The 15,798-nt window shown below is 41.4% G+C and overlaps 1 protein-coding gene and 1 long non-coding RNA gene across 3 annotated transcripts; one reads left to right on the top strand and one right to left on the bottom strand.

The window, feature by feature from the left end:
* The first annotated feature begins 2,232 nt into the window (after positions 1 to 2,232).
* On the top strand, positions 2,233 to 5,374 carry LOC114940579 (uncharacterized). Its single transcript, XM_085485029.1, has 7 exons — positions 2,233 to 2,376; positions 2,479 to 2,640; positions 2,853 to 3,274; positions 3,401 to 3,679; positions 3,899 to 4,068; positions 4,511 to 5,167; positions 5,223 to 5,374. Exons 1-7 carry the CDS (start codon positions 2,233 to 2,235, stop codon positions 5,372 to 5,374), a joined length of 1,986 nt encoding a protein of 661 aa, XP_085341155.1.
* Positions 5,375 to 10,557: 5,183 nt separating this feature from the next.
* On the bottom strand, positions 10,558 to 12,281 carry LOC146722296 (uncharacterized). Of its 2 annotated transcripts, XR_014925233.1 has the most exons (6): positions 12,259 to 12,281; positions 11,993 to 12,109; positions 11,752 to 11,915; positions 11,413 to 11,625; positions 10,978 to 11,211; positions 10,558 to 10,855 (listed from the first exon to the last, which is right to left on the bottom strand). It is a non-coding gene; the product is annotated as an uncharacterized LOC146722296 (long non-coding RNA). The 2 variants fall into 2 exon arrangements; XR_014925232.1 differs by having other exon boundaries at positions 11,993 to 12,265.
* Positions 12,282 to 15,798: the final 3,517 nt, after the last annotated feature.

Below are 15,798 nucleotides of genomic sequence, written 5' to 3'. Positions count from 1 at the left end.
TCCGCGCCGTTCACGCGCCTGACATAATCAATGGTCTCAAGTCAAACTTGAGACATACGCGTCGCGTTCAATAGAGGAAGCGTCCGCGAATCTTTCCGTCTGTACTACTGACGTTGCTCCGAAAAAAATGTCGACAGCAAAAGATCTGTTGATCGCGCAATTAGACACGACCTCTCAAGTGAAACGCTGTGTGCTCGTGAACTTACAAGAAGTTGGCTAAGGTCAATATACCCCTGCCAAAAATTCAAGGACGATTGGACGACGCTTACGTCGCTCTGGGCATCCTGCAGGGAGCTCCACGTCAAGCTCTTACAATCTACGTCTTCAGATGAACGGGCGAAGGCTGCCTACTTCGTCGATAAGATTTTTCTAATCGCTGAGGATGTCTACCTCGAGACGGCCGATACGCTCCGTGTATGATAAGTAAATTAAGCGTCTCTTCACCGCCTTCTCTCGATCGTAGCACTAACTCCTCGTTTCGCGACAGTAATAATAATAGTTTTCAGTTGCCTCGTATTACGCTTCCGAAATTTTCGGGGAAGTTTTCCGAATGGGAAAGCTTCAAGAACACTTTCGAGTTTCTCGTTGCTAGTAAACGTACGCTCACTAACACTCAAAAGTTTCATTACCTGAAAACAAGTGTCATCGGTGACGCTGCCTTAATAATAAATAATTTAAAGATTTCGGATCCGAATTACGAATCGGCGTGGCAACTCTTAATTGCCGAATATGATGATGAGGCGACCTTGATTAATACTCACTTGCATGCTTTCATGAGCATGCCCGTTATGAAACATGAAAGCGTAGGCGAGTTAAAGAGATTGCGAGACACGGTGGCTGCATCGCTGGCCGCGCTGACGAATTTGAGTCGACCGGTTGCTCAGTGGGACGATATGCTTGTTTATTGCGTCTCACAAAATTCTGTCAAAAAACGCGAAGCGAGTGGAAACTTGAAGTGTTCCTCTATAACTTCAATTCCGGCGTACAAAGATATTCATGAATTTCTTACGACTCGAATCCGCGGATTGTCAGACTTCGCGGAAGTTTCAAGAGAAAGTGTTAATCAAAAGCCAGACAAGCCGCGTTTCGTCAATGCATAACGTCTCCGCTGTCAAGTGCATATGCTGCTCTAGGCAATCATTTCGTGATAAAGTGCGAACCGTTTCGTCAAAATCAGTTGAACAACGAAATGAGCTCGCTCGCAAAATCGTGTATGCTTTAATTGCTTGCGCTCGGGGCATATTTCGCCGAATTGCCCGAAGTCAAACAGCGATGCAACCACTGTAGTCGGTCTCATCATTCTTTATTGCATTCCGAAAATTATCAATCGTCAGCTGTCAGAAAAGGTTCGGAAGCTGCGAAACCGAGCGTGAAAACGAATGCGAAGTTCCGACGCCTTGGACGGTTCAATACGCTGCCGTGGCCAGCGTCCAGACAATCGAGCCGCCGGACATTTACGACTCCGGCGGTTCTCCTCGCAACCGCGTGGGTGAATATCCACACCGCTGAGGGCCGACGCTTTAAGGTTTGCGCGCTATTGGATCAGGGATCCAATTTTAGTTTTATATCGGATCTTTCTGTCAAACCATACGGACCAGGCGACAAAGAACCGATTTACAAATCAAAGGATTGGGGGAAACCTACACGGGTGCCGCAAAGTCGCGCGTGTCCTTGCGAATGACTCCGTGCGCGAAATCCGACCCGGTATTTCCAATCACAGTGTACGTGTTTCCGAAGATCACGTCGTACGCGGCTTCGCGAGTTCGACCTGTCGAATCGTGGCCTCACTTGAAGGGCCTTTCCCTCGCGGATCCGGATCCGTCGAGCAAACATCAAATTCACTTGCTTCTTGGAGCCGGACGTTTATGGCTCACTTTTGATGCGCGGACTTGAGGCAAGGTCCGCTCGGTACCCCCACAGCTCAACTAACCGCGCTCGGTTGGATTATTTCCGGTCCGACCGAAAATAAACGGAAGGCTTCAAAAGAAGCCGTTTTAATGCGTTCTCGGTCAAGAGATAGACACTCTTCTTCTCAGCCGGTTCTGGGAAGATGAGGAGATCGCGCCTCAAATTCCCCCTCACGGAGGAGGAAGGAGATTTGTGAGCGACACTTCGTTGCAGACGCATAGTAGGTTGTCCGCCGGACGATACGTCGTTCGATACCCTTTAAATGTGATCCTCCCGATCGAAATCGGAGAGTCTCTTTCCATTGCGCGGTCGCTGTACAACCGCATGGAAAACAGATTGAGAAATCGATCGGAACTGTATTCGCAGTCTAACGAATTTCTAGCGGAATACGAGTCCCTCGGACATATGACTAGCGTCGACGAGTCGGAAAAAACCGATGTATTGGCACGTTACATTCCGCACCACCCCGTGATTCGGGAAGATAGTTGCACGACTAAATTACGGGTCGTTTTCAACGCGTCAGTGCCGAACTAGGAATGGTACGTCGTTGAATGACTTTTTTATTAATAGGGCCCAACTTACAGCAAGATCTACCTGCCGTGTTATCGCGATGGCGACGGTGGAGTTTCGTCTGTTACGGCCGACATCGCCAAGATGTTTCGGCAAATTCAAATTTATGAGCAAGATTCAGACTACCAAAGAATTCTTTGGCGTCCTCAAGCGGAAGCGCCCGTTCGACCATTTTCGCTTGGTTAACGGTCACTTACGGTTCTCGCTCCCGCTCCGTATCTCGCAATGCGAGTATTGAAACAGCTCGCCCTTGACGAGGGAGAAAAGTTCAAGGCCGCGTTCCTATCCCTAGGAGAGTCTATTTATGTAGACGACGCCCTGTTTGGCGCGGATGATATAAAATCTTTAAAATACTCGCGTTCAATTGATGCAAGTTAATGGAAAAGGGGGGATTTCAATTAAGGAAATGGGCATCAAATTCGATCGAACTTCTCAAGGATTTGTCTGTTGACCAATCGGAAGTAACCGATCATCTAATCCTGACGGAGATTCACTTAAAGTTCTCGGCCCTGTCATGGATGCCTAACGAAGACGTGTTTCGCTTGGTCGTGAACTCGACCACCCCCAGCGTTCCTACCAAACGCTCAATTCTTTCATTTATCGCGAGGCTTTACGACCCTCTCGGATGGGCCGCTCCCGTCGTGATCGTGGCAAAAATAATACTTCAAGAGCTGTGGTTGTTACATTGCGAATGGGACTCTCTCATCTCCGATGAGTTAACGTCCCGTTGGAATTATTTTGTATCAGAATTTCACAAATTAGAAATGATCAAAATTCCACGGTTGGACTGGTCAAGGTCCACAAAACTCTCGCGCTAGAGAGATACACGGTTTCGCTGACGCGTCAACTCGAGCTTATGCCGCCGTCGTATATCTTCGCGTCTATCATTCGCTTTCAGACTTCGCAATAAATTTAATCGCAGCAAAACAAAGGTCGCGCCCGTGAAAACCGTGAGCATCCCGCGTCTAGAGTTAAACGCGGTAGTGTTATTGAGTCGCCTCGTAAAGTGGACTGTTAATTCGTTGCAGTTAGTTGGAACTCCGATCCATTGTTGGACGGATTCCACGATAGCTCTGGCGTGGTTGCGCCAGCACCCGTCAAAGTGGAACACATACGTGGCCAACCGCGTGGCTGAAATACAGAACAATTTGCCATCTACTCGGTGGAGTCACGTACCATTTGGCAGAGAACCCGGCGGATTGTGCGTCGCGCGGGCTATCCGCGTCTGAGTTAGTGTCGCATTCGCTATGGTGGACGGGACCACCATGGCTTCGGCAACCTTCAACGGCTTGGCCGATTCATGATATGACGAATACTAGACCCACTAATGAACTACAGCAGTTTCAGCTGAACTGCGAAAACCAAAGTTCTTCACATTGAAAGTGAAGAAGAGTGGGATCTATTTTACAAATTTTTCAAGTTGGACGAAGCTCGTCCGAGTGACGGCTTACGTCCACAGGTTTCTCGCCTTACTGCGGAAGGAAAGGTTTCGTAAATTTAAAAAAGATTCGACACTGAGCGTCGACGAGCTTAAACGACTTGGTCCCGAGCAATTCTGGTCGTCTTATGTCCTAGCGGAGAGCTTTCAAGGTCGGAATTCAAAACTTTGCAAAAGACTGCCCACGATGGTTCAAAAAGGGAGTTACCCTTCGAACTTTTGCTCCATTCTTAGGAGAAGATTCGGTACTCCGGCTTGGCGGGCGGTTTGCGACACTCGCTCTTAGCTACGATGAGCAACATCCCGTAATCGTGCCGCGCGGACAACTCGCTTACCTTCTAATCGCTCAAGCTCATAAGAGTACACTCCACGGTGGAGTTTTCAAATCGTGCTGCGCCACCTTCGTCAGAATTATTGGTTAATGGGAGAGGAGGGCGGAAAACTCCGTCAAGGGATATATAAGACAATTGCATCCCTTGCTGTACGTCACTCGGCTAAACTTTCGAGCCAATTCATGGGAGACCTCCCTCTCCACGCGTCAATCCGTTCGTCTCATTTGCTCATACGAAGTGGATTTTGCTGGCCCTTTCTTAGTCACGCCGTTCGTTGGCAGAGGCCAAAAAACCAGAAAAAATTATATAGCTTTGTTCATCTGCCTCGTCACGAAAGCAATCCACGTAGAGCTAGTCGAAGACTACTCTAGCGCTGGGTTCCTCGCCGCCTTTCGGCGATTTGTGAGCCGAAGGGGCTTGCCGTCCAAGCTATATAGCGATAATGGAACGAACTTCCACGGGGCTGACAAGGAATTGAACGACGCGTTCAGCGCCTTGATGAAGGATTCGTCACTGCACGACATCCTTGCAAATGACAAAATTGAATGGAACTTCATTCCGTCTGCGGCTCCTCACTTCAATGGGCTATGGGAGGCGGGAATCAAAAGTCTCAAGTCGCACTTAAAACGAGTCGCCGGTTCGCGAACTCTGTCACAGGCCGAATTCGCGACGTTATTATGCCAAATCGAGGCGTGCTTAAATTCTCGTCCGATCGCGGCATTAAGCGACGATCCGAGTGACCTATCGGCACTCACTCCGGGTCATTTCCTGATCGGGCGCCCCATAATTGCGATACCGGAGGAGTCAGTGCTCGAAAGTAATGCGAATCGACTATCGCGATGGCAGATGGTCCATTCTTTAGTCGAACAGATTTGGCGCTCGTGGTTGCAAGACTACTTGCACTCCCTGCAGCAGCGGCGTAAGTGGTCGGAAAAAACGTCTTTTTTTGCATAGGAGAACTCGCCTTGTTGAAGAATCCCTTGCTCCCTCCGAGCAAGTGGAACCTAGCGCGAGTCACGCAGATTCATCCCGGCTCGGATGGACTCGTGCGAGTAGTTACGGTGAGAACTGCGAGCTCGATCCTGAAACGACCAATTACGCTACTGTGCCGGCTGCCAATCAATAGCAATATTTGAAAATTGTACTTGCGTTAAACTTAGATTGTAAATATTTGATAAATTTCGGGTGTGATTTATGTATTTAGCGTCAAAATCTACTATGTTAGGCAATATTCTCCTCTTTGGCGTGGTTTTCGAGCCAGGTATCGCATTTATGACTTTGTTATTCGACCAATCGCATTGTCGGTAGAATTTCGAAACATGTATAATTGTATTTGCGTTCTCGAACAGCCGAAAGAGGCGAATATTTTGCTAAGGCTGCAGTGCCTATTGAAAAATTGAGAGCGTCTTTATAATTTAGAAATATTTACTCGAAAATTGTAAAAGGTTTTTTCACCTTCTGATTACTTGCCCTCGTTATTCGATCGCAAGGAATTATTGCATTGATCTCTTGTTTGATTTTCTTGGTTATTGAAAATTGATTTATTGTCTTCATCGTACGTTGAAGGACTACCGTTGGCTATATTCGCATATTCGCATACGTTTCAATCGGCGAGGCGGGCGGTATGTTTAAAATTGCACGTATTTTGCCGAAGCGACGAGCAAGGTCACTCGTAGAAATTTAGAAAATATTCGACGCCGAGATGTTATTCGGTTGTTTTCGATTCCGCGAGCGAGGAATCTAGCAAAACTCGCCTTTGTCTCGCGTTTCGGAGCGTTGATGGGGGGGCAATCGTTCGCGAATAGGATTTCAGCACGTGTGCCACGCGTCGATCGGATGATCGATCGCCCCCTTAGCTGCCGAATTCCGCGAGGATCAAAAATGAGTCTACTCGAGGAGTCTGAACTGAAGAGACGTCTCCGTGTATATCAGCGAAAAGAGCATCGCGCGAATTTATCTTGTTCTAGAGCGAACTTCCGCGTTTTAATCTTGTCTGCGAGAGTTTTGAATAAAACTGCTTTGCCTCAAAAATGAATTTCTCCACCTTTACAATTTTCTCCGCATCCAGTCTCCTTCGTATCTGCGAGCCGACTTATAAATAAATAAATTTGCCTCTGCGCGGAAAATTAAAACAGATCGAAGGTTCTCGCACACTTAGAAATACAGACCTTGCAAGATCTGCACCAATTTTCAATCTCTTGCTTGTAAGTCGCCCAATAAAAGCGTTTTCGTACCTTTTCTAAGGTTTTGTTTACACCAAAATGACCTCCGAACGGAGAATCATGTACTTCCTCAAGGACTTGTTTAACTCGCTTTCGAGGAACAATCAATTGAAGAAAACTAGACTTCAAATTCGGAGCTTCCCACTTCTTGTAAAGGACTCCATTCTGAAGAATTAATGCATCCCAATAAGTCCAATAAATTTGAGCAGAAATGTCACGAGTCACGAATTCAGAACGAGATGGTGGTGTTTCTTTCATTTTTCCTTGAATAAAAATGGCAATGTCAGGATCTTCTTCTTGATCTTTACGCCATTCTCCCAGATCTTCTGTTTGGAATATAAGTCGCGCAACCATTTTCTCGTTTTCAGACGTACTCTTTATCTCGACCTTGGCACAATATCCACACCCATAAGTCTCACATAGACGTCTGGACAATCCATCGGCATTCTTGTGAGATTCTCCTTTTCGGTGTTGTACTTCGAAGTCGTATTCTTGGAGTTTTTTCCAACCAACGACCTAGTTGCCCTTCCAAATCTTTAAAAGACATAAGCCATTTTAAGGAAACATGATGAGTACGAATAAAAAATTTTGACCCAAAAAATAATGTCGAAAAAATTTAATAGCACTGATAATTGCTAATAATTCTCGACGAGTTACACAATAATTTCGCTCAGTTTTGCTAAGAACTCGACTAAAATACGCGATAACCATTTCCTTCTCATCTTGTATCTGTGACAACACTGCACCAATTCCGAAGTTTGAAGCGTCAGTATCCAAAATAAATTGACTTTCTTCTTTAGGAAAAGATAACACTGGGGAGGAAGATAACATTAATTTCAAGTTTTTTCAAAAGCACTATCACGTTCGTCGTTCCAAAAAAATTTAATTTGATTTCCTGTTAAGGCGAAAAGAGGTTTAGCTATTGAAGAAAACCCTCTAACAAACTTCCTATAATACGAGCAAAATCCTAAGAAACTACGCAATTGTTTTTTAGTATGTGGTACTGGCCAATCTTTAATAGCAGTTATTTTTTCTGGGTCGGTAGTAATGCCCTATTCGGAAATTACATGTCCAAGATATTTTACGTTTCTTTGGAAAAGCAAACATTTCTTTGGATTAATTTTAAGATTTGCTCTCCGTAGTCGCAAGAATACTTCTTTAAGGTTTTGAAACATTTCAACAGAATCTTTTCCAAAAATGATGATATCGTCTAAATAAACTAGACACTTTTTCGAAATCAATCCGTTTAAAACCTTTTCCATAAGTCTCTGAAACGTCGCGGGAGCGTTACACAAACCGAAGGGCATGATTGTAAATTGCCAAAGTCCTTTACCGATAGAAAAAGCTGTCTTTTCTTTGTCTGAAGGACAAATCTTTATCTGCCAGTAACCACTTTTTAAATCAAGCGTAGAAAACCAAGTGTTACCTGATAACTGATCCAAAATGTCGTCAATTCGAGGGAAGGGATAGGAATCTTTTACCGTGATGGTGTTAAGTTTCCGGTAATCAACACAGAATCTCAGTGTTCCGTCTTTCTTTTTGACCATAAACAGCGGCGAAACCCAAGGACTTTGAGATTCTTCTATGGTTCCTTCTATTTTCATCTCTTCCATTATTTTATCAACCTCATCCCTCATCTGAAAAGAAATCTTACGGGGTACCTGTTTTATGGGGAGAGTCTCTTACATTTATGACATGTTCAATAATATTGCAATTCCCAGCAACAATATTACAGGAGAATAGATCTTGAAATTCATTTAGAAAATTTATAAAGGTTTCTTTAAGTTTTCTCTGCAAATGAATCGAGCTCTTTTCGAAAAGTTCTTTTAAAATAGACGGGATTCCTTTTGGAAAATTCTCTATTCTTGAACATTGAAAATCTTTATTGTCAAAAGTGGATTTATTAAAAACTTTATCGAAAACGTTTTCCAAATTAATCATTTTAAGGAAATCCATTCCCAAAATACATTGATCATTAATTTCAGCAACTAATAACGGAATTTCAATCGAATAATTTCCGATTTCAATTTTTGTTTTCACTAAGAATTCAATTAAAAATTTCTCTCCCGTCGGATATTTTAAATTAATATCATTGACTCGAATCTTTTCAAGATCTTCTCCCACTAATCTGCTATTTAATATGGAAACATCAGAGCTTGTATCTATTTTAAAAAGACACTCCTTTTTATTCAATCTACCGAAATACGAATAAGAATCTTTCTTAAAAATTCTTCTAACACTACAATCAATGAGATCAACAAAATTGGACGTCGGGGCGTTTTCTGTAAGAGTTGAATTTTCCCCGAAAAATTCAACTACCTCTAGTTTTCCTTCGCCTCAGGACATTGAAAACGCAAATGCCCGATCTTCTCGCAAGACCAACATTCTTTCTCTTTGGCCGAAAAGTTGTTCGCTTGCGCTTTCCCTTTCGAGTTAAACCGTTCGCTTTTCTTCTTTTCGGAATCGGTTCGCGCGTCGCTCCTCTCTCCCTTTTGATAATTTTGACTTATTTTCCCGTAATTTCCTTTATTACTAAAATTGTCTCTTTTTCTTTCAAAACTATCCCCTGAATTATTTTTATAGCCTTAGCTCTTTCTATAGCCAAATTTAAAGATGTAATTCCTTCCAGTTGAAGGGTTCTTTTGACAAACCCATCTATTAATGCCGAGACAATTGCGCGCATGCTATTTTATCGAGGACCGCATATGGACATTCGGGGTAAGCCAGACGCGACAGTCTCTCAAGTTCGGCCCTAAAGGAAGCAAAATCCTCTCCATATTTTTGTTTCCGTGTCGTAAAAAGATAGTAATAGTTTGTGTCATGTTTCCGTCTTCAAAAAGCAACTCTATAATTTTGATTTTAATTCTGCGAACGTTAATTCTTCAAAATTCTCAACATTTTCTAAAACAGACCGAGCTTTTCCCCTTAAATTTGCAGCGAGAGTAATCATTTTGCTTTCTCACCCCAATTATTTGCAACGGCTATCAAAAGAAATTGGGAGAGGAACTCCCGCAGCGGAACCCTTCCATCGAATGTATCAGGCTTCAGTTTTAAGCCCGTTTTCGCACGAAAGTCACCGGTCGTCTCGCCCGCGTCTATCACGGCACTCGCGGCTATCGCGGCACTCGCGGTACTCGCGCAAGCTAAATTTAGTCGCGTATCGCCGGAAGCTCTTATATTAGGACTTAGCTGGTTAGTTTGCTGCGAGGAGATCCTCAATTCGAGCTGGTGCAGCTGTTCGTCCTTCTCTCGGAGAAGAGCCTCAAAGCGAGCTTGCTGATGTTCTCGTTCGGCCCGCATTTTTCGTAGTTCTCGCAGTGCGGTCTGCAACGCATCCGTCTTATCTATCTCCTTCATCGTTGTTCGGGAACGCGTCGCTTTCGGTGAATGAGTCGTCATTTTGGCGTTCACTCAGGAAGATGCGATTCTTTCGGTTTTATCCCGGCTGAGCCCCCAAAATGTTGCGTCCTCGGGACGCCTCTCGTTCAATCACTCACACAGTCACTCTCACTCGCGCGCGAAATAAAGACTCGCGTCATAGGGAAATGAACTTTAATATAAAAATCCAATACACGAAACCAATGAAATATAACAAATAGTGCATTCATAATGCAAAGAAGCTCCGGTCTCGGAAAACGTCCGCACGATGCGACCGCTAGACCAAATCTGTCATGTCTCCCGAAAACAGAAGAAGACCCTTAGTTGTTTAACAACAACTCCCTTGACGACGATCTCCCGGAGGCGTAAAGAGTTGATCCCGCGAAAAGTATCACTCGATACAAAGATGTAGATCCAGGGGCGTAACACGGGGGCGCAACAATATATATATATATATATATGTAGCATTCATCATCCACACCTTTCATTTACACTCTACACTTTTATTACACCTTACACTTTTCACTGCACTTTTACACTTTTTACATCTTTATACATTGTAATAACTTCAATTCATTAATATACATAATGTTTTTAAGAAAAATCAATATTTCCATAACAACACATTCATTCATTTATTTGTTACATATTAATTCTTTTTGTTCTTTCGCTTTATACTTTCAATGAATAAACATTATTTTTTCAAAGATCTGGTGAATTTATTTATAAGTCGCTACATTTTTGGTGACCCCGACGTGATATTAAAGCCGACGTGATATTAAAGCCGACGTGATATTAAAGCCGACGTGATATTAAAGCCGACGCATTTTAAAGGCTGATGCGGAATAAGTGCCAAGTGATCGTCGTATTTGAAGTCTGCGAAATATTATCATCGCTTGGAAGAATTGCTGGATATTCTGATTTTAAGAGATTCATTCTTCGGATCTTTGAAACATCAGAGGCGGATTAGTCCTTCACGGAAATTCTCAAATCATTTTATCGGATTCCTGGAACAAGAGGAAAATGCCAATCGATAGATCACCAGTTAGACCCTGTTCGGATACACAGATTGATATGGATTTGGCGAGCGGATCAAATCAGGTTGGATCAGAAAATATTAATATTTTACCTTCTCAAACTGGACATCAGGTGAGTGATCCTATGTTACAAATTCACTCAAATGAGTTTCGTTTATTAAAACTACCGACTTTCTGGCATAAACAACCTAAACTCTGGTTTGCTTCTATTGAAAGTGAGTTTACGGTTTATCGAATTCGATCAGATGATATTAAATATAGTTCTGTCATTCGTCATCTTGATGAACAAGCCTTAGTAAACATATCTGAAGTCATTGAAAATCCACCTAAAACAGATAAATATAATTATTTAAAGAAAATATTAATAAATCGCTTTACGGATTCAGAGGAAAAACGTTTGAGACAAATAATAGCTGGAATTGAACTTAATGATAAAAAGCCTTCGGAATTACTTCGAGAAATTCGTCATTTGTCTGGAGGATCTTTAGCAGATAGTGTTTTGCAAATGATTTGGCTTCAACGCTTACCACATAGAATTCAAACGACTTTAGCCGTAGTAGAGGATGTTCCTCTTGTTAAACTTGCGGAATTAGCCGATAAAATTGCTGATCGGGACGGCGGTTTGCAAGTCGCGGAAGTTTCCAATAATACAAGTAATAAATCTTCGGATTTCGCGGATTTGCTACGAAGAATCGAAGCTCTAGAAGTTTCTCGTCGTCGAGATCGTTCCAAAAGCCGGTCTAGAGAGAATAGAAGATTTAGATCGTTATCGCGTAAGAAAGACAAATCAAATAAAGATATTAAAGATACATCAATTTGTTTTTACCATAAGAAGTTTGGTGATAAGGCTAAACGATGTACTTTACCTTGTTCTATGTCCAAAACATTCTTGGCTTCACAGGAAAACTAAAAACGCCGCTTAAGACTGAGGCTGCTTACGACGGTGTTTCTAACAATCGCCTCATTATTTTCGACAGACATTCAAATTTGAATTTTCTTGTCGATACGGGCGCTGATATATCGTTGTTACCTAAAAAGGTTTTATTGAAGCCGTGGCATACTAATTTAAAACTTTTTGCCGCAAATGGTACTCAAATTAATACTTACGGTTCTAAAACTTTAATTTTGAACCTCGGTTTAAGGAGAGAATTCAAATGGAAATTTTGTGTCGCGGATATTCAACGTCCTATTTTAGGCGCCGATTTCCTTTGTCATTTTAATCTCCTAATTGACATTAAAAACAAGAAATTGATTGATAATGTTACCGGTCTTACGAATACTGGAAAAATTCAAGAAGTTGCACATTTGTCAATTTTTACCACATCTCCTGATTCTGTGTACCACAAATTTTTAACCGAATTTCCAGAACTCACCCGTTTTTCTCCGATTTCCTCGGTAAAAACAATGGTGTTGAACATCATATCGTTACGGAAGGTTCTCCTAAATTTTCGACTCCCAGAAGACTTACTCCTGAGAAACTTAAATGTGCCAAGGAAGAATTCAAGTCTATGATGGAGCAAGGAATTTGCAGACCTTCAAGCAGCTCCTGGGCAGCCCCTCTACATATGGTACCTAAAAAGGAACAAAATTCTTGGAGACTGTGTGGTGATTATCGTGCACTCAATTCAGTGACTATCCCGGATCGTTATCCCTTACCTCATATTCAAGATTTTTCTTCTTCACTTTTTGGTAAGAATATCTTTTCTAAAATCGACTTAGTTAAAGCGTACTATCAAGTACCCGTCGCTAAAGAAGATATTCACAAAACAGCTGTCACTACTCCATTTGGGCTTTTTGAATTTGTCGTAATGCCTTTCGGTTTACGAAACGCAGCCCAAACTTTTCAACGGCTCATGAACTCTTTACTTAATGATTTGAGTTTTGCCTTTTGTTATCTTGATGACATTCTTATTGCTTCTAAAGATGAGAAAGAACATTTTGCTCACTTACGCATTATTTTTGATCGTCTTCAACAAGCTGGAATGACAATCAATGTCGCTAAATGTCTTTTCGGTCAAAGCGAGATTTCTTTTCTTGGTTACTTAGTTTCTAACCAAGGAGTTAAACCTACATCCGAAAAAGTGAAATCAATTATTGATTATCCTAAACCTAAGACACTTCATGAATTACGCAGATTCTTAGGAATTATCAATTATTATCGTCGCTGTCTCAAGGATGCTGCAAATCATCAAGCTCTGTTAACAGAATATTTAAAGGACAGTCGCAAGAGGGATAGAAGAATTATTTCTTGGACTAAAGAAGCGGAATTTGCTTTCGAGTCATGTAAAGAAGAACTTTTACAAGTTACTACCCTTTCTCATCCTGCTCCTCATGCTCCTCTTATTTTAACTTGTGATGCTTCTGACTTTGCTGTTGGTGCATCACTTGAACAGTCTATTGATGACGATATCAAACCAATAGCATTTTTCTCAAAGAAACTAGACAAAGCTCAAAGAAATTATAGCACTTATGATAGAGAACTTCTTAGCATTTATTTGGCTATTAAACATTTCAGGCATTTGTTGAAGGAAGACAACTGTTTATCAGAACTGATCATAAACCTTTGATTTTTGCTTTCCGTCAGAAATTGGATAAAGCGTCACCAAGACAGATCAGACAATTGGACTTTATTGCTCAATTCTCTACAAATATTACCTATATTTCTGGAAAAATGAATTCAGTTGCTGATGCTCTGTCAAGAATTGAATCTATTTCAATGCCTATTATAGTTTCTTTAGAAGAACTTGCTAATTATCAGAAAGAAGATGAAGAACTTCAAGTTTTACTTTCTTCAAATTCTTCACTTCTGTTGAAGAAACTTATTCTTTCAAGATCAACCATACCTATTTATTGTGATTGCTCTTCGGAATTAATTCGTCCATATGTTCCTAAACTCTTACGCAAGAGAATTTTTGATGTTGTTCATGGACTCGCTCACCCCAGCGGCAGATTGACATGTAAACAATTACTACTGAAATTCATTTGGCCTTCTTTGAAGAAAGATGTGAAGGAATGGACTCGAACTTGTCTTCCATGTCAACGTGCGAAGATTTCAAGACACACCAAGAATTCTCCAATTAAGATTGCAATTCCTGTTTCAACGCTTTCAGCATGTGCATTTAGACATTGTTGGACCACTTCCTATTTGTCAAAATTACCGTTATTGTCTTACTATGATTGATCGTTTTTCCAGATGGCCTGAAGCTGTTCCTATTTCTGAGATTTCTGCTGAAACTATTTCTACAACATTTATTCACATTGGGTAGCACGTTTTGGTTCTCCTATCAGCATTACAACAGATCAAGGTCCTCAGTTTGAAGCAGCTTTATTCAAAGCTTTAACAAACCTAATTGGATGTCAAAGGATTAGAACTTCTGCTTATCATCCTGCTTCAAATAGAATTCTGGAAAGATGGCATAGAACTTTGAAAGCAGCGATTATGTGCCACGAAACAACCAACTGGGTAGAATCTTTACCTTCAGTTCTTTTGGGATTACGTTCGTGTTTCAAAGAAGATTTAAAAGCTTCACCTGCAGAACTTCTTTATGGATCCACTCTTCGTATTCCTGGAGAATTTTTCATTGAAGAAGATTTTCCTGCAGATCCTGAAATCTTTCTTGAAAAACACAGGATTCATATGAGGAATATCAGATCATCTCCTACAAGTCATCATTGCAAAAGATCATCTTTTGTTCACAAGAATCTTTTTGATTGTACTCATGTTTGGATTCGAGAAGATACTGTTAGGAAGTCACTACAACCTCCTTATTCTGGCCCTTTTCCTATTGAGAAACGTATCTCTGATCATTTATTTGCAGTTAATGTTTCAGGAAGAGTTGTCAATATTTCGACAGAACGTCTCAAGCCAGCCTTCATTCCTAGAACTTCAGATTCTACTGAACTTTCTACCAGATCTTCAGCTCCTGTTCCTGCTATTTCAACTCCTGTTCCTGCTATTTCAACTCCTGTTCCTGCTACTTCAGCTCCTGTTCCTGCTACTTCAGCTCCTGTTTCTGCTACTTCAAATCCTTCTTCTTCTTCTACTGTTGGAAAAGCTGTACGCACCTACCCACCAAAGAGAGAAGAAAGTCCATTTCGCAACGAATATCGTCACTTGGGGGGGAGTACTGTAGCATTCATCATCCACACCTTCATTTACACTCTACACTTTTATTACACCTACACTTTTCACTGCACTTTTACACTTTTTTACATCTTTATACATTTGTAATAACTTCAATTCATTAATATACATAATGTTTTTAAGAAAAATCAATATTTCCATAACAACACATTCATTCATTTATTTGTTACATATTAATTCTTTTTGTTCTTTCGCTTTATACTTTCAATGAATAAACATTATTTTTTCAAAGATCTGGTGAATTTATTTATAAGTCGCTAATATATATATATATATATATATATACAGGGTTTACCAAAAGTGTGGCAACCCCTAAATATCTCGGAAAATATACGTTTTACAGAAAAGTGTTTCGAACAAAAGTTGTAGGGTTTAAAAAGATCCACATACTGATTCTATCAGATTGACCTTGGATGGCGTCGTCAAGGTCAGGTCAAGGTCACGTTGATTATTTTAAATGGCACCCCCTACATTTGATTGCATATTCTTATAGCTTAATTCAAGAGCTTTCCAAAGCACTATAATAATGTTCATTTTTATTACGTACTTTGTGAGTTATGAGGGTTTAACGTTAGAGTACCACCGGTTTTAACATTATTCAAGGTATACCACATGGAGGTTACTCGCTCGGATTTGCATCTGTTGTGTGTGTGATCCAGTCAACTATAAGGCAAGATCGGTCGTGGATCCAGCCAACTAGGACAAGATCGGTCGTGGATCCAGTCAGCAAAAGCAAAGACCCAACCAAATTACAATGGAGCATTTAAAG

This window comes from Nylanderia fulva, unplaced genomic scaffold (genome assembly GCF_048542155.1).
Source record: "Nylanderia fulva isolate GAGA-0341 unplaced genomic scaffold, ASM4854215v1 Scaffold335, whole genome shotgun sequence".
NCBI lineage: Eukaryota > Metazoa > Arthropoda > Insecta > Hymenoptera > Formicidae > Nylanderia > Nylanderia fulva.
The sequence above is the reverse complement of the archived record's forward strand: the minus strand, read 5'-3'. Positions and strand labels throughout refer to the sequence as shown.

Coding starts and splice junctions, on each gene's coding strand:
- LOC114940579 (XM_085485029.1), top strand. CDS start 2,233: ATGGAAAACAGATTGAGAAATCGATCGGAACTGTATTCGCAGTCTAAC. Junction 3,680..3,898: donor GGCAGAGAACCCGGCGGATT/GTGCGTCGCGCG, acceptor AAATTTTTCAAG/TTGGACGAAGCTCGTCCGAG. Junction 5,168..5,222: donor GCACTCCCTGCAGCAGCGGC/GTAAGTGGTCGG, acceptor GCCTTGTTGAAG/AATCCCTTGCTCCCTCCGAG.